The sequence below is a fragment of the Palaemon carinicauda genome, chromosome 36, assembly GCF_036898095.1.
Source record: "Palaemon carinicauda isolate YSFRI2023 chromosome 36, ASM3689809v2, whole genome shotgun sequence".
Lineage (NCBI taxonomy): Eukaryota > Metazoa > Arthropoda > Malacostraca > Decapoda > Palaemonidae > Palaemon > Palaemon carinicauda.
In genome coordinates, this window is record NC_090760.1 from 69,544,330 (window position 1) to 69,562,919 (window position 18,590).

General features: G+C 44.7%; 1 protein-coding gene across 3 annotated transcripts in view; it reads left to right on the forward strand.

Moving 5' to 3' along the window:
• Positions 1-239: 239 nt before the first annotated feature.
• Positions 240-18,590, forward strand: part of mRNA-cap (mRNA-capping-enzyme) — a 72,918-nt gene continuing 54,567 nt past the window's right edge. For 2 of the 3 annotated variants that reach the window (XR_011041407.1, XM_068360141.1), the window contains exon 1: positions 240-421. Coding sequence is in view for 1 of the 3 variants with exons in the window: in XM_068360141.1 (XP_068216242.1) it covers positions 254-421 (168 nt within the window). In the remaining 2 variants the exon portion in view is untranslated. The remainder of the gene's footprint in view (positions 422-18,590) is intronic. The other variant, XM_068360143.1, reaches the window with a different exon arrangement.

The window sequence follows — 18,590 nt, forward strand, 5'->3', positions numbered from 1 at the left end:
ACATGTAAATTGAATAAATTCCAAGTTGGTACGATTTCACTCGTTTGCATTACAATTGGATGAAGGCTAAATTCTGATAAGAAAAACTGCTAGATTAGCAAGGATATACATGTTACCATAAATCAATACATTTTCTTAATAATGTCCATTTAATCTCACAAAATGTAACTTTATATTAAAGTGATAATTAGTTAATTCGTTATTTTTATCAAAAGATGATATATATTATATAAAATGGTTAAATGATACTTGTATGACAACCAACTGTCCGCTTCGATTGTACGCTGGCTCCCATTACCTGAAACTTTGTAAACAGCAGTTACCTACTGTCAGGAATTGTGGTCACGTACCTGGACCGAATTTAGTTCTTTTTGAGGTATCGGCCGACTTTTCCTGTGGATCTGCCGTTAATTCCCACCAGGTGCGAGATTAATAAACAAATGATCTGTTGCCTTTTAGGCCTAGATTTCTGTTTGCACGAACTTTGTAGGCATAGATTCGAAACTCGCATTTTCCCCTAAGTACGAATAGTCTTGTCATATTACCCTGTAATATTCCTCCAACGGACCGTGCCCTGGTTCCAGGAGGCTTACGAGGTCCTACTGGGTATGGCCATGAGGAATTTTAGTGCGTTGGTTGAGGCAGAGGCCTATTTTCAGAGGAAGGATGCTGTATTGATAGAGAAAGTTTAGGCATAGACTGGGGATAAGTGTGCTTATATCAATGGAGTAGGCTACCTGTATAGCCTATTTTATTAGATATTAAGGACTACTAGTTATTAATTACTTTTGAAATCTATTGTCCTATGTAATGTAAATTATATGTATCTTGTCTTAAGTATTATGGCAATTTAAGTAGTCGATGTATACTGTAATTACCAAGATGCTGATGTAAATATTTACAATTTTTCCTTTTAAGTCTAATTCAGGTATTTTATTAATTTTGTAATGTAATTCTCGAAATTGGGTTATTTCAGTTAACCTTTAGTCAAGAACAGAATTGTTCAGGGACTTCTTTGTAATTCAAGATTCTTAGGTTTGGAAAACGGAAAAAAAGGGAAATATCCAACCCTACCTAGCCAAACCACCGAGGGTAAATATTTACTCGTGCAACGTCGCTAGTGAGCATTGAAACCTTATGTTCTCTCCCTTTTACTCAACCTAGAATGCCTTGTCTTTACTTGTGCTTGGGTATTTGTTTATGAGACCATGCTCTCCATTTTCTCCCAAATTATGTGGTCCTGCAGCTCTCCTCTTCTTTTACAGTAATTAGGAGGTTCTTTAAATGCTTTGTAAGCAAAAACTGGCAAGATATGTTGAGCAGGGGGGAGGGGTTATAAAAAAAACTATCTTGGTTTCCTCACTAAACCATGAACTAACATCGTTAACATAGTCAACCTAACAAAATTCGTGATGCCAGCGTACATAAACAGAAGATCGTGATTCCAGATTACTTTTGATATATATTCAAAATATATACTAAATTGAAAATGGAGTAATTACTCAAAAGTGTCCATAAAATATACAATTCACAAATAGTGACACTTTTGAGTAATCACTCCATTTTTAATTTATTATATTTCTTTAATATACAGTACAGTATATCAAATATACGCTGGTATCACGAACTTCTGTTTATGTACGCTGACATCACAAACTTCTGTTAGGTTGACTATGTTGATGTCAGTTCCAGGTCGTTTAGTGAGGAAACCAAGTTAGTTTTATTTTTACAACTCCTCAACCTTTGCTCAACATATCTTGTCATTTTTTGCTTTCCCAGCATTTAAAAATCTCCTAATTACTATACAAGAAGAGGAGAGCTGCAGGACTGCGTAATTTGGGAGCAAATGGAGAGCTTGGTCTTGTATGCAAATACCAGATTGCACACTCCTACATACAGTACTTAAACTAACCTTGAACACTGTATTCTTACTAACTGAAGATTATAGTATCCCTGAGCAGTCTACGAGTATATAGTAGTACCCCTCCTTACGTTGGTTCGACATACTGTACATCAGTTTGGACTTACATCTGTTTCAAATGGACATTATGGTAGTTCCAATTTTAATTTGGTTCCGACTTTACATCAGTTCCAACTGTACGCGAGCTCCAACTTTACGTCAGTTCCAACTGTACGTCAGTTCGGACTTTAAACCAGTTCCAATTTTACGTCAGTTCCAACTGTACATCAATTCTGATTGTACGACAGTTCCAACTGTACGTCAGTTCCGACTTTACACCATGTTCCGATTTTAAGTCCGTTCCAACTGTATGTCAATCATCCTTAACTATAAAGTACTAAAATAAAATTGGTTTCTACATATAGAATAATGACTAAGTACTGTGCATTACAGTATTGTACTAAACATGAAAGCCTATCAATGTAGATATCTGGTTTTTATACTGTATTGTGATAGCAGGTAATAAGTAGTTTTTCGTGGTCATTATGTGTACAGGGAGCACAAAAGTAACTTTTACGTCAAAAGCCAACCTGTGTCAAAAATCGTCTTTCGTTGGGTCTCTTGTAACCAAGTAATGACGTAGGGCAGGGTATTAATAAACATACACAACTTCGGCACCCATGGATCCCCAAAAAGCTAAGGTCATATTTCCCATAGAAGTAAAAATCAGATTTGTTCATAATCTAAAGATTAGGATTGACATATTTTCTACTTGGGAATACTGTACCATCAAAAATTATAGTAATAACATAATTTCTACTCGAAACGCTTGCCTAATTTACAACAGCTCAACCCTAAACCCAAGAGGGGTTATGAACCCCAATTAAAAGATATGTTTTTTTTTAGGTGGGGTGAGATTAAGAAACAAAACTGAAATAAAACTTCGGAGTACTGTACAGTTAGTTAATGTACCTGTTTGAAATATTAGTCCCTATCAAGATGGGGAAAGATTTGGCCGTGCTTTTCTTGACCTTATAGGTATGCTTTCTCCTTGATCTGGCCACAGCTTTAATTGTACGAATAGTTCATATCTGCTTTGAGCCTTAAAATTTTTACGGTAGTCCGTCAAGTTTTAGATCCTTTTATGTTACAATCTTTAATCTTGAACAATAATCCCTTCCATATCCACACTAAAAGCACCAAGGCAGGTGGCCAGTGTAAGGTTAAAGTGTGGATAGAGGCTAGTGACCTAACATTCGCCTAGGTTAAAGTTTACCAAAATTATATTCCATTAATATCTAGCCTATGTAATCATATACAGGTACTTTAAATCCAAAATTATGTTCCATCTATGCCTAGCACATGTAAACAAATAGTATAAAACACAAAGAAATATGTATTATTCATTATTTAAGTGTGTATAAAAAAACAAACACAAAATTATTCAATTATATCAAGCAAAATGCCGAGGATACGATTGACAATCAGCACTTGGTCAGCTGATATTTGCATTTTAAACATTCAGTGCACAGAAAGACGATTACAATCTTGCCCTTAAAAGTTTTGGGTTAAGGAATATTGCAAAGCAAGGACATACGAGATTGTTGATGAAGTTGAATTCTAAAGTTAAAGAATACTGAATTTCTAAAGTAAGATTTTGGTTTACCGTTTCTCCATTATATACAGTATACAGTGATGCCTCAGCATACGAAAGTAATCCGTTCAGGATACGGTTTCGTATGCTGATTTTTTCGTATCCTGAGTTGCGTTTTACATGTAAATAGCCTAATCCGTTCCAAGCCTTATGAAAAGACACCTTTTCTTTCATAAACACGCTAAACTGTAGTAATAAACATGCAATGCAGCCATTTCTATCATTCAATAATTAACCCAACCGTTAAAAACAGCCTAATCCATTCCAGAAACCACCATGAGATTATTCAATAATGTAGTTATAGCCTAGTTATTCCCTCCAAGCCCTAAGAAAACAGTCCGTTTTCTTTACTACTGTATAAAAGTTACGGTACTGTATATAAAGCATTTGGATCAGTGAAGGTGTAGTTACCTGTACACCTAAATTGAGGGTTGATACCGTGAAAAAAAAAGGTACTGTACTCTCGGCGACGAGTTGGGATCTGGTAAGCTTTTTGTATCCTGAAAATTTTTTCGTATACTGGGGCATAAAAATCTTCGTATCGCTTTTCGTAACCTGAATTTTTCGTAAGCAGAAACTTTCATATCCAGAGGTATCACTGTACTGTATCTCACCTGTGCCCCTAACTTGCTAATTTTCAATATTAAATTTAGCCGGTGATTATATAAGCTGCAGCTCTGCTGCCCGACAGAAAAACTCTACGTTCAAAATACGCCAGCGATCGCTATGCAGGTAGGGGGTGTACATCAACAGCGCCATCTGTCGAGCAGGTACTTAGTACTCCATGTAAACACAGAACCAATTTTCTCTCTGTCGTGCCACCGGCAAGACCTACTAAATTCGCTGTTGCTTACTGGATTGGTTTTCACAGATTTTGGTGAAGTACACATTTCTAGTTATTAGCTTTCGCTTTGCAGAGGTTATCTTCAATACATCCTTGCATTCTTTTATTGATTTTTGGATTATTTGTTGACGACTTGGATAGATTTTGAATTCCCCTTTGACTAATTCAAGATGGCTGACCCTTCTCAAGTCCCTAAATACAGAAAGTGTAGTGCTAGGGACTGTTCAAGGCGTCTTCCGAAGGCCTCTATCGATCCGCACACCGTTTGTTCCAATTGTCGGGATAAAACCTGTCAATTGGAAGATCGATGTGAGGAATGCGTTGGGCTTTCGGAATTCGATTTTCTCGAATTCCTGAAATATTCACGTAGGCTAGAGAGAGATAGAGTCAGGAGAAGTTCATCTCGCTCCGTTGATATTTCCTCTCCTCATGCCCCACAACCTATTCCTTCCCCTGTAGTGGTTGCTCCTGATCCCCCTTCTAGCACTCAACAACCTTCGATGGCAGATATGATGCGTGCCATCCAGGCTCTGGGTGAGAGAGTCGAGTCATTGACGAGTGACCGTAACCAACTCATGGCAGACGTCAAGGAGTTGAAGTGTAAGAGTGCAGTGGGTAGTGACAAAGTGAGTGGTAGTGTTGTGGAAAGTGTTAGTGTTGCGCTTGAGGGTGCGTCTGTTCGTGCCTGTCGTCCTCCCAGTCCGGGACCTCTTGCAAGCTCCCAAGCCCAGGGGAGAAGCAATGTCGTACGACCAAAGGGTTCGACAGGCTTTAATCAGCGGACAGACGTTCCCTCCGTGGTTTCGGACGTATCTTACCAAGATCGCCCCACCCACAAGAAGACGAGAGAGCCCATTTATTCCTCGTCTGCGGAAGATGTTTCTCGGAAGAAACAATGGACCAAGGTCTCACGGCCTCTTAAACGCAAGTCGGTCCCTTCCGCACAAGTCCAACGGCCCAGTTGTAGCCACTGGGTCAGTTCGGACTCGCTGCAGTCTTCCGATGACTGCACACCTCCTAAGAGAGGCAAAGCGGTACCGCAACAGGCAGTAACACCGTCTGTTGCCGCACCTCCTACTGTAGACCCTAAGTGGTCTTTGCTGCAGACCATGCAGACGCAGTTAACGTCATTAATGCAGGACTTTCGTGCGGAGAAGGTTGACGCTGCACCACCCGTTAGCCTACAACCAACCACGGTTGTGCGTCCAGTGGACGCTGAGGCTACCTTCTCCCGCACTCCAGCTGTGAGAGTCCCGCCACCCATGCGCACTGTACCCTGCCAGCCGCATGTTGACGTTCAGCGATGCACGGAACCCTCCGTTGACGTTCGCGAGTTACAACAACAACCTAAGTTGTTTTGTTTTGCCGCGGTGCGTCAACCTCCGCAACCCAGTGTGGTTACCACTACTCGCCCACAGCAGACTAGACAGTCAGGAGTAGACGCTTTGCGCCCCCGCGCTGCTATGGTTGTTGCCAGCTCACAGACTGGCCAACAGTTCCATGACGTTGCGTCCAGTGCAGTCACGCATGCACCCGTGCTGCCGGACTCAGCTGACCAGCCAATTCCTACTCCTTTGCCGCTTCCTCCTCAGTATTCAGACGATGGACTCTCTGATGATGATGACGCTGCACACTTTGACGACCCGCATACGGACATCGACGAACCCAAGACCACGCCTCCCTCCTTGGACTTTAGGAAAGTTCTTGCACTGTTCAAGGAGATGTATCCTGATCAGTTTGTTTCTGCAGCCCCACGCTCTCCTCCATCTGAGTTCCATTTAGGCACGCAGTCATCCGCGCCTGCCTTTACGAAGCTCGTCCTCGCCCGCTCGTCTAAGAGAGCTTTAAGAGTGTTGGGAGATTGGATGCAGTCCAAAAAGCACCTTGGGAAGACAGCATTCTTGTTTCCCCCCTGCGAAACTCGCTTCCAGATCGAGCGTCTGGTATGCCACGGGAGAAGTTCTCGGCTTGGGAGTTCCTGCCTCTGCCCAGGGCGACTTCTCAAGTCTAGTAGACTCTCCCCGCAGGCTAGCCATGAGACGCTCCAAGATTTGTTGGACTCCTTCAGACTTAGACCATCTGATGAAAGGAGTGTTCAGAGCCTTCGAGGTTTTTAACTTTTTGGATTGGTGTTTGGGAGCGTTGAGCAGGAAGACCTCCCCTTCTGACAAGAAAACTTCCATGCTCATTATGTCCTGCATGGACAAGGCCATACGGGACGGTTCCAGTGAGCTTGCGGCTTCGTTCGTTTCCGGGGTCCTCAAGAAACGGGAAAACCTTTGCTCCTTCTTGTCAGCTGGAGTAACACAATGTCAGAGATCGGAACTTATGTTTGCTCCTCTCTCAAAGTGCCTTTTCCCAGAGGAGTTGATCAAGGAGATTGCTGCCTCCTTGATTCAAAAAGACACGCATGACCTGGTTGCGTCATCTGCCCGCAAAACCACCCCTTTGCCTACCGTGTCTAGACCCAGGATGGACACTCCAGCGTCCAGATTTATTCCGCCCTTTCGTGGCAGAGCCTCCAGCAGAGGAGGTGCTCGTGCCGAAGGGAGACGTGGAATTAAGAAGAAAGGTACCAAGTCCTTTAAAGGCAGAGTCTGACTGCCACCTTCTTCAGACAGCAGTGGGAGCCAGACTCAAGAACTACTGGCAGTCCTGGGAGAACAGGGGCGCAGATGCACAATCTGTGAAGTTGCTCAGAGAAGGGTACAAGATCCCGTTTGTACGCAAACCCCCTCTAGCAACGTCTCCCATCGACCTCTCTCCCAGGTACAGAGATGAGGACAAGAGACTAGCTTTGAAGCAAGAGGTGTCTCTCTTACTAGAAAAGGGAGCGGTAGTCAAAGTCCGGGACCATCAATCCCCGGGCTTCTACAACCGTCTCTTCTTAGTGGTAAAGAAGACAGGAGGGTGGAGGCCGGTGCTAGACGTCAGTGCTCTGAATGTCTTTGTCACAAAGCAGACGTTCTCCATGGAGACGACAAAGTCTGTTCTAGCAGCGGTCAGGAAGGAAGACTGGATGGTCTCTTTAGACCTAAAGGACGCTTACTTTCACGTCCCCATCCACCCAGATTCCCAACCTTTTCTAAGGTTCGTTTACGGGAAGGTTGTCTACCAATTTCAAGCCCTGTGCTTTGGCCTAAGCACGGCGCCTCTTGTCTTTACGAAACTGATGAGGAATATTGCCAAATTCCTGCATTTAGCAGACATCAGAGCCTCCCTCTATTTGGACGACTGGCTTCTAAGAGCTTCTTCAAGTCGTCGCTGTCTGGAGAATCTAAAGTGGACTCTAGATCTGACCAAGGAATTGGGTCTCCTGGTCAATATGGAAAAGTCCCAACTGGTCCCATCCCAAACTATAGTGTACTTAGGGATGGAGATTCACAGTCAAGCTTTTCGGGCTTTTCCGTCGGCCCCCAGGACAAGTCAAGCCCAAGGATGCATCCAGAACATGCTAAAGAAGGACCGATGTTCAGTTAGACAGTGGATGAGTCTGATAGGGACGCTTTCATCCCTGGACCAGTTCATTGCGTTAGGGAGACTGCACCTCTGTCCCCTTCAATTTCACCTAGCTGTTCAGTGGAGAAAGGACAAGACGCTAGAAGCGGTCTCGATCCCCATTTCCGAGAAGATGAAGTCATCACTGACTTGGTGGAAGGACAACATCCACCTCAGAGAGGGTCTGTCCCTGGCTGTTCAGACACCCAACCACGTTCTCTTCTCGGACGCATCGGACACGGGCTGGGGTGCGACATTAGATGGTCGGGAATGCTCGGGAACTTGGAACTCGAATCAAAGAACGTTACATATCAACTGCAAGGAGCTACTGGCAGTTCATCTGGCCTTGAAAAGCTTCAAGTCCCTCCGTCTAGGCAAGGTGGTGGAGGTGAACTCAGACAACACCACGGCCTTGGCGTACATCTCCAAGCAAGGAGGGACCCATTCTATGACGTTGTACGAGATCGCAAGGGACCTCCTCACCTGGTCAAGAGATCTAAACCTTTCTCTAGTAACGAGGTTCATTCAAGGCAACATGAATGTCATGGCGGACTGCCTCAGTCGGAAGGGTCAAATCATCCCAACAGAATGGACCCTACACAAGAATGTGTGCAAGAGACTATGGGCCACATGGGGCCAACCTACCATAGATCTCTTTGCAACCTCGATGACCAAGAGGCTCCCAAATTATTGCTCGCCAATCCCGGACCCAGCAGCAGTTCATATAGATGCTTTTCTACTGGATTGGTCCCATCTAGACCTTTATGCATTCCCCCCGTTCAAGATTGTCAACAAGGTACTGCAGAAGTTCGCCTCTCACGAAGGGACAAGGTTGACGTTAGTTGCTCCCCTCTGGCCCGCGAGAGAATGATTCACCGAGGTACTTCAATGGCTGGTGGACGTTCCCAGAACTCTTCCTCTAAGAGTGGACCTTCTACGTCAGCCACACGTAAAGAAGGTACACCCAAGCCTCCACGCTCTTCGTCTGACTGCCTTCAGACTATCGAAAGACTCTCGAGAGCTAGAGGCTTTTCGAAGGAGGCAGCCAGGGCGATTGCTAGAGCAAGGAGGACATCCACTCTTAGAGTCTACCAGTCGAAGTGGGAAGTCTTCCGAAGCTGGTGCAAGTCGGTATCTGTATCCTCAACCAGTACCTCTGTAACCCAAATAGCTGACTTCCTATTATACCTGAGGAAGGAAAGATCTCTTTCAGCTCCCACGATCAAAGGTTACAGAAGCATGTTGGCAGCAGTTTTCCGTCACAGAGGCTTAGATCTTTCTAACAACAAAGATCTACAGGACCTCCTTAAGTCTTTTGAGACCTCGAAGGAGCGTCGTTTGGCCACACCAGGTTGGAATTTAGACGTGGTACTAAGATTCCTTATGTCAGAAAGGTTCGAGCCACTACAATCAGCCTCCTTTAAAGATCTCACTTTAAAGACTCTTTTCCTCGTCTGCTTAGCAACAGCCAAAAGAGTCAGTGAGATACACGCCTTCAGCAGGAACATCGGATTTTCATCTGAAACGGCTACATGTTCTTTTTTTAATGCTTGGTTTTCTAGCCAAAAACGAACTACCTTCTCGTCCTTGGCCGAAATCGTTCGATATTCCAAGCCTTTCTAATTTGGTTGGAAATGAACTAGAAAGAGTCTTATGCCCTGTTAGAGCTCTTAAGTTCTATTTAAGACGAACTAAACCTTTACGAGGACAGTCAGAAGCTTTATGGTGTGCTATTAAGAAACCTTCTTTACCTATGTCTAAGAATGCAGTTTCTTATTATATCAGACTGTTGATACGAGAAGCTCATTCCCATCTGAATGAGGAAGACCATGCTTTGCTGAAGGTAAGGACACATGAAGTTAGAGCTGTCGCAACTTCAGTGGCCTTTAAGCAAAATAGATCTCTGCAGAGTATAATGGACGCAACCTATTGGAGAAGCAAGTCAGTGTTCGCGTCTTTTTATCTTAAAGATGTCCAGTCTCTTTACGAGAACTGCTACACCCTGGGACCATTCGTAGCAGCGAGTGCAGTAGTGGGTGAGGGCTCAACCACTACATTCCCCTAATTCCATAACCTTTTTAATCTTTCTCTTGAAATGTTTTTTATTGTTGTTTTTTGGGTTGTCCGGAAGGCTAAGAAGCCTTTCGCATCCTGGTTGATTTGGCGGGTGGTCAAATTCTTTTCTTGAGAAGCGCCTAGATTAGAGGTTTTGATGAGGTCCTTTAGTATGGGTTGCAACCCTTGATACTTCAGCTCCTAAGAGTCGCTCAGCATCCTAAGAGGATCGCGAGGCTCAGTAAGGAAGACATACTTAAAAAGGCAGAGTAATTGTTCAAGTCGACTTCCTTACCAGGTACTTATTTATTTTATGTTTGTTATTTTGAATAACTGCTAAAATGAAATACAAAATACTTAGCTCATAATAATGTAAACAAGTAATGCTGGTCTCTACCCACCCCCCTGGGTGTGAATCAGCTTATATAATCACCGGCTAAGTTTAATATTGAAAAATGTTATTTTTATTAATAAAATAAATTTTTGAATATACTTACCCGGTGATTATATATTAAAGGACCCTCCCTTCCTCCCCAATAGAGACCCAGTGGACCGAGGAGAAAATTGGTTCTGTGTTTACATGGAGTACTAAGTACCTGCTCGACAGATGGCGCTGTTGATGTACACCCCCTACCTGCATAGCGATCGCTGGCGTATTTTGAACGTAGAGTTTTTCTGTCGGGCAGCAGAGCTGCAGCTTATATAATCACCGGGTAAGTATATTCAAAAATTTATTTTATTAATAAAAATAACATTTTATATGGAATTTTGTAACAGCTTAATCCAGTATTTACGTTGGAAACAAATACCAGATTTGCCAAAATTGCATAAAAAGTTATCGAGTACTTGTATTGCGACAGTGTTTAGCATCTTAAAAAACAATAAAAAGTTTGCTTATCAGAGATTAGAGCTTTTTAGGTGGTAAAGATACTACCTGCAGTATCAAATGCTTAATACTTTAATCTTAGCCTTGTATAGAAGTATAGTAGACTGATTGTTTGAATTAATGATAATGTTAGCAAATATGACCGAAAGCCTCTCTGATGAGGCATTGCTAGATAGCCTCCAGGCATGAATGGTGAGTTAGACTAAGATCTGATGGAATCATCATAAGTGCATTTGCTGGAGAAATTATTTCTGATTCGTAAGGGTCTGTGGTGTATTCACAAGGTTTTGTAAAAAGGTATTCAAGAACTGGCCTTACTAGAGGGAATGATGGTCACTTGTACAGTACACTCCTCGTTTGTCCAGGGTATCGTAAATGCATTGCATACCATTGCTCCTTGATATAGACGAATGAAAAGAAAAGAAGTCCGAAAAATTCTTTAGTTGTGATGCAAACAGCTCCATCAACAGTTATCCATAACCTCTCGCTGATGTGCATGTGGAGTTATGATTTTGCTGGTTGGACCCTGTAGCCTCTGAGGAAGTCTTCTATCACAATACGCTGTCTGGGGAAATAACTTGGAATTAAAGTTGTATTTCCCTCCTTGGTCAATGCCAATACCTCCACTGTTAACAGGCTTCTTATTCCTCCTTTTTTAAATATTTAACTTAGCCGGTGAATATATAATAGCTGCAACCTTGTTGCTCGACAGACACATACATAAAAACTCGCCAGCGATCGCTATACAGGTTGCGGGTGTGCCCACCAGCGCCAACTGTCGGCCAGATACCACTCTCGATGTAAACAAAACCTCAATTTCTTCTCTGTCGACGTGTCGACAAGACGTACTTTACTCGCTGTTGAACCTGGAGTTTTTCCCATCATATTTGGTGAAGTACTTTAATTTGGTTTGAGCTTTCGCAGTACAGGTGTTTTTCTTCAAATAAATCCTTGAACTCTTTTTTGAATCGGATTAATTGTTGATGACTTAGATCGTTTTTTGGAATTTTCCCTTGACTAATTCAAAATGGCTGACCCTTCTCAAGTTCCCAAGTTCAGAAAATGTAATGCTAGGGACTGTCATAGGCGTCTTCCAAAGGCTTCTCTCGACCCTCACACTGTTTGTTCCAATTGTCGGGGTAAAACCTGTCAATTGGAAGATCGGTGTGAGGAATGCGTGGGCCTTTCGGAATTCGATTTTATCGAATTTGATAAATATACACGCAGACTAGAGAGAGATAGGGTAAGGAGAAGTTCTTCTAGGTCGGTAGATTTTTCCTCTCCGCATGCCCCTAAACCTATTCCTTCCCCTGTAGTGGTTGTTCCTAACCCCCCTCCTAGCACTCAGGAACCGTCGATGGCAGACATGATGCGTGCTATTCATGCCTTGGGGGAGAGTTGAGTCTTTAGCAAGTGACCGAAATCAACTCTTGGCGGACGTAAAGGAACTCAAGTGCCAAAGTGCCACGAAGGATAGTGTCAAAGTGCCTAGTGTTACGCAAAGTGTTGTGAACAGTGTTGCGGTTCGTCTGTTCGTGCCTGTCGTCCTCCTAGTCCGGGACCTCTTGCAAGCTCCCAAGCCCAGGGGAGAAGCAATGTCGTACGACTCATGGGTTCGAGAGGCCTTGATCAGCGATCAGACGTTCCCTCTAAGGTATCAGGCGTATCTCTCCAAGATCGCCCCTACCTAAGTAAGACGAGAGAGCCCATTTTTACCTCGTCGTCCGAAGGTGTTTCTCGTAAGAAACCTTGGACCAAGGTCTCCAGACCTTTAAAGCGTAAGTCGGTCCCTTCAGGACAAGTCCAACGTCCCGGATGTAGCCACTGGGACAGTTTGGACCCGTTGCCGTCATCTGATGACTGCTCACCGCCTAAGAGAGGCAAAGTTGTGCCGTCTCATTCTTTAACTCCGTCTGTTACTGCACCTGCTTCCGTAGACCCTAAATGGGTGTTACTGCAAGACATGCAGTCCAAGCTTGCGTCCTTGATGGAGGACTACAACGCTGAGAAGGTTACCGTTGAACCTACGAGCCTTCAGCCATCCAAGCGTTCTGTTGTGCGTCCTGTTGACGTGGATGTAGCTTTCTCGCGTCAACCAGTTGGGGTGGTACCTCCACCGATGCGACCCAGTGTGGATTTCCAGCTGCACGTTGACGTTAGGCAACGCACTGATGCGTTTGGTGACGTTCAGGACGTTCATCAACCATCAGAGTTGACTTGTTTTGACGCGGTGCGTCAACCTCCGCAACCCGGTATGGTGTTGACTGCACAACCCAGACGGTCTAAACAGTCTCGGGTGGACGCTGTGCGTCCTCGCGCACCTGTTATTGTTGACAGTTCCCAGACTGTTCAGCAGTTCCAGGACGCTGCGTCCGGCTCCGTCACGTATGCACCTGTGCGACCGGACTCTGCGAGTCAAACGTTGCCTACTCCGTTGCCGTTTTCTCATCAGTTATCGGATGAGGAACAGTCAGATGAGGACGTTGCTGAACCACAGCATGAGGATCAACCTTCAGAACTAGATGAGCCTAAAGCAGTTCAACCAACCTTGGACTTTAGAAAAGTCATGGCTGTTTTTAAAGAGTTGTTCCCTGACCACTTTATTTCTGTGGCTCCTCGTTCGCCGCCGTCAGAGTTTGTCTTAGGCGTTCCTGCTACCATGCCTGCCTTTACTAAACTCGTTCTCTCTCGCTCATCCAAGAGAGCTTTACGGATGTTAGGCGATTGGTTAGAGACCAAGAGGAGTTTAGGGAAGACAGCATTTGCCTTCCCCCCATCTAAACTCTCATCTAGATCGAGCGTCTGGTATGCCACGGGAGAAGTTCTCGGCTTGGGAGTTCCTGCCTCTGCCCAGGGCGACTTCTCAAGTCTTGTAGACTCTCCCCGCCGCCTTGCCATGAGACGCTCGAAGATTTGTTGGTCACCCTCAGACCTGGACCACCTTAGAGGCATTTTTAGGGCGTTTGAAGTCTTTAACTTCCTGGACTGGTGTCTAGGAGCCCTGAGTAGGAAAATCTCTTCTGCCGATAGGGATGTTTCCTTACTCATTATGTCCTGCATGGACAAGGCCGTCCGTGATGGGTCCAACGAGCTTGCCGCTTCATTCACGTCCGGAGTCCTTAAGAAACGAGAGTCTCTGTGCTCGTTTCTGTCAGCAGGAGTGACGCCATGCCAAAGATCCGAGCTTCTCTTTGCGCCCTTGTCTAAGTGCTTGTTTCCTGAAGTCTTGGTTAAGGAAATTGCCTTGTCTTTAGTGCAGAAGGACACCCACGATCTAGTTGCGTCCTCGGCTCGCAAAGCTCCCCCCTTTGCCTGCCTTGTCTGCCAGACCTAGGATGGACACTCCTGCGTCCAGGTTTATCCCGCCCTTTCGTGGCAGAGCCTCCAGCAGGGGAGGTGCTCGTGCCGAAGGGAAGAGAGGGAAGAGGAAAGGATCCAAGTCCTCTAAGGGCAGAGTCTGACTGCCCGCAACTTCAGACAGCAGTAGGTGCCAGACTCAAGAACTTCTGGCAAGCCTGGGAGAAGAGAGGCGCAGATCAACAATCTGTGAGGTTGCTCAGAGAGGGGTACAAAATCCCTTTTGTACGCAGACCTCCTCTAGCGACATCCCCCATCGATCTCTCTCCCAGGTACCGAGAGGAAGAAAAGAGACGAGCCCTGAAACTGGAAGTGTCTCTTTTGCTAGAGAAGGGAGCGGTGGTCAAAGTCTCGGACCTTCAATCACCGGGGTTTTACAACCGTCTCTTCCTAGTATCAAAGAAGACAGGAGGTTGGAGACCGGTGCTAGACGTCAGTGCTCTGAATGTCTTTGTCACAAAGACGAAGTTTACCATGGAGACCACAAAGTCAGTCCTAGCAGCGGTCAGAAAGGAAGACTGGATGGTCTCTCTAGACCTAAGGGACGCCTACTTCCACATCCCCATTCACTCAGACTCCCAACCTTTTCTGAGATTCGTCTTCGACGATGTGGTGTACCAGTTTCGGGCCCTGTGCTTTGGCCTAAGCACAGCTCCTCTCGTGTTTACGAGGCTTATGAGGAATGTGGCAAAATTCCTCCACTTATCGGACATCCGAGCCTCCCTTTATTTGGACGACTGGCTTCTCAGAGCCTCTTCCAGTCATCGCTGTCTGAAGGATCTCAATTGGACTCTAGATCTGACCAAGGAATTGGGACTCCTAGTCAACTTGGAAAAGTCACAGCTGGTCCCATCCCAAACTATTCTGTATTTAGGGATGGAGATTCACAGTCAAGTTTTTCGGGCTTTTCCGTCGGCCCCCAGAATAGATCAAGCCCTGCTCTCCATCCAGAAGATGCTGAAGAAAGAACGCTGCTCAGTCAGACTGTGGATGAGTCTGGTAGGAACACTGTCATCCCTGGAGCAATTTGTCTCACTAGGAAGGCTACACCTCCGTCCTCTTCAATTCCATCTGGCTTTTCACTGGAAAAAGGACAAGACGCTAGAGGCGGTCTCGATCCCGATTTCCGAAAAGATAAAGTCTTGTCTGACTTGGTGGAAGGACAATATCAGCCTACGAGAGGGTCTTCCCCTGGCAGTTCAGATACCCAACCACGTTCTCTTCTCGGACGCATTGGACTTGGGCTGGGGCGCGGCGCTGGACGGTCGGGAATGCTCAGGTCTGTGGAACTCGAGTCAGAGGAGCATGCATATCAACAGCAAGGAGCTTTTGGCGGTTCATCTGGCCTTGATAAGCTTCGAGAATCTCCTTCGAGGCAAGGTGGTGGAGGTCAACTCGGACAACACCACGGCCTTGGCGTACATTTCCAAACAGGGAGGTACCCACTCACTGACTTTGTACGAGATCGCAAGGGACCTGCTCATCTGGTCAAAAGATCGAGGCATCTCCCTAGTAACGAGGTTCATCCAGGGCGACTTGAACGTCCTAGCAGATTGTCTCAGTCGGAAAGGTCAAGTAATTCCAACCGAATGGACCCTCCACAAGGATGTGTGCAAGAGACTTTGGGCGACTTGGGGTCAACCCACCATAGATCTCTTTGCAACCTCGCTGACCAAGAGGCTTCCAATCTATTGCTCTCCAGTCCCGGACCCAGCAGCAATACATATAGATGCCTTCCTCCTAGATTGGTCACATCTAGACCTTTACGCATTCCCACCATTCAAGATTGTCAACAAGGTACTGCAGAAATTCGCCTCTCACGAAGGGACAAGGTTGACGTTAGTTGCTCCCCTCTGGCCCGCGAGAGAATGGTTCACCGAGGTACTTCGATGGCTAGTAGACGTTCCCAGAAGTCTTCCTCTAAGAGTAGACCTTCTACGTCAGCCACACGTAAAGAAGGTACACCAAAGCCTCCACGCTCTTCGTCTGACTGCCTTCAGACTATCGAAAGACTCTCGAGAGCTAGAGGCTTTTCGAAGGAGGCAGCCAGTGCGATTGCTAGAGCAAGGAGAGCGTCTACCATTAGAGTCTACCAATCGAAGTGGGAAGTCTTCCGAGACTGGTGCAAGTCAGTTTCCGTATCCTCGACCAGTACCTCTGTAGCCCAAATAGCTGATTTTCTCTTATACCTGAGAAAAGTACGATCCCTTTCAGCTCCTACTATCAAGGGCTACAGAAGCATGTTGGCCTCGGTCTTCCGGCATAGAGGCTTAGATCTTTCCAACAATAAAGATCTGCAAGACCTCCTTAAGTCTTTCGAGACCTCTAAGGAGCGTCGTTTGGCTACACCTGGGTGGAATTTAGACGTGGTCCTAAGATTCCTCATGTCAGACAGGTTTGAGCCTTTACAGTCAGCCTCCCTGAAAGATCTCACTCTTAAGACTCTTTTCCTGGTATGCTTAGCCTCGGCTAAAAGAGTCAGTGAGCTTCATGCCTTCAGCAAGAACATCGGGTTTTCGTCAGAAAAAGCTACTTGTTCTCTGCAGCTTGGTTTCCTGGCCAAAAATGAGCTACCTTCTCGTCCTTGGCCTAAATCTTTCGATATTCCTAGCTTATCGGAGATCGTAGGCAATGAACTAGAAAGAGTCTTATGCCCTGTTAGAGCTCTTAAGTTCTACTTAGCTCGTACTAAACCTTTACGAGGCCAATCTGAAGCGTTATGGTGTTCGGTTAAGAAACCATCCTTGCCTATGTCAAAGAATGCTTTGTCATATTTTATCAGATTGTTAATACGAGAAGCTCATTCACACTTAAGTGAGGAAGACCGATCTTTGCTTAAGGTTAAGACGCACGAGGTTAGAGCTGTAGCAACTTCCGTGGCCTTTAAGCAAAATAGATCTCTGCAAAGTATAATGGACGCAACCTATTGGAGAAGCAAGTCAGTGTTCGCGTCATTTTACTTGAAAGATGTCCAGTCTCTTTACGAGAACTGCTACACACTGGGACCATTCGTAGCAGCGAGTGCAGTAGTGGGTGAGGGCTCAACCACTACAATTCCCTAATTCCATATCCTTTTAATCTGTCTCTTGAAATGTTTTAATGTTGTTTTTATGGGTTGTCCGGAAGGCTAAGAAGCCTTTCGCATCCTGGTTGATTTGGCGGGTGGTCAAAGTCATTTCTTGAGAGCGCCCAGATTAGGGGTTTGATGAGGTCCTGTTGTATGGGTTGCAGCCCTTGATACTTCAGCTCCTGGGGGTCTGTCAGCATCCTAAGAGGATCGCTGGGCTCCGTAAGGAAGACGTACTTACAAGGCAGAGTAATCGTCTAAGTCGACTTCCTTACCAGGTACCTATTTATTTTGGTTTTGTTATATTGATAACTGTCAAAATGAAATAAAAAACTCTTAGCTTATACGATGTAAACATAATTAACTCTGGTCTCTACCACCTCCTTGGGTGTGAATCAGCTATTATATATTCACCGGCTAAGTTAAATATTTAAAAATGATATTTTAATTATAAAATAAATTTTTGAATATACTTACCCGGTGAATATATAAATTAAACGACCCTCCCTTCCTCCCCAATAGAGACGCAGTGGGATGAGAAGAAATTGAGTCTTTGTTTACATCGAGAGTGGTATCTGGCCGACAGTTGGCGCTGGTGGGCACACCCGCAACCTGTATAGCGATCGCTGGCGAGTTTTTATGTATGTGTCTGTCGAGCAACAGAGTTAAAGCTATTATATATTCACCGGGTAAGTATATTCAAAAATTTATTTTATAATTAAAATATCATATTATTATTATTATTATTATTATTAAGCTAGAACCCTAGTTGGAAAAGCAGGATGCTAAAAGCCCAAGGGCTCTAACAGGGAAAATAGCCCAGTGAGGAAAGGAAATAAGGAAAACTACAAGAGAAGTCTAAGGACAATAATAACATTAAAATAAATCTTTCATATATAATCTATAAAAAATTGAAAATAACAAAAGGATAAAAACTTCAAAATAACAAGAGTGTACCCTCAAGCAAGAGATCTCTAACCCAAGACAGTGGAAGACCATGGTACAGAGGCGCGATGGCACTACTCGTAGACTAGAGAACAATAGTGTAATTTTGGAGTGCCTTCTCCTAAGCAGAGCTGCTTACCATAGCTAAAGAGTCTCTTCTACCCTTACCAAGAGGAAAGTGGCCACTGAATAATTACTGTACAGTATAGTGCAGTAACCCCTTGCGTGAAGAAGAATTGTTTGGTAATATTAATGTTGTCAGGTGTATGAGGACAGAGGAGAATATGTAAAGAATAGGCCAGAATATTGGGTGTGTGTGTAGGCAAAGGAAAAATGAGGTGTAACAAGAGAGAAGGATCCAATGTAGTACTGTCTGACCAGTCA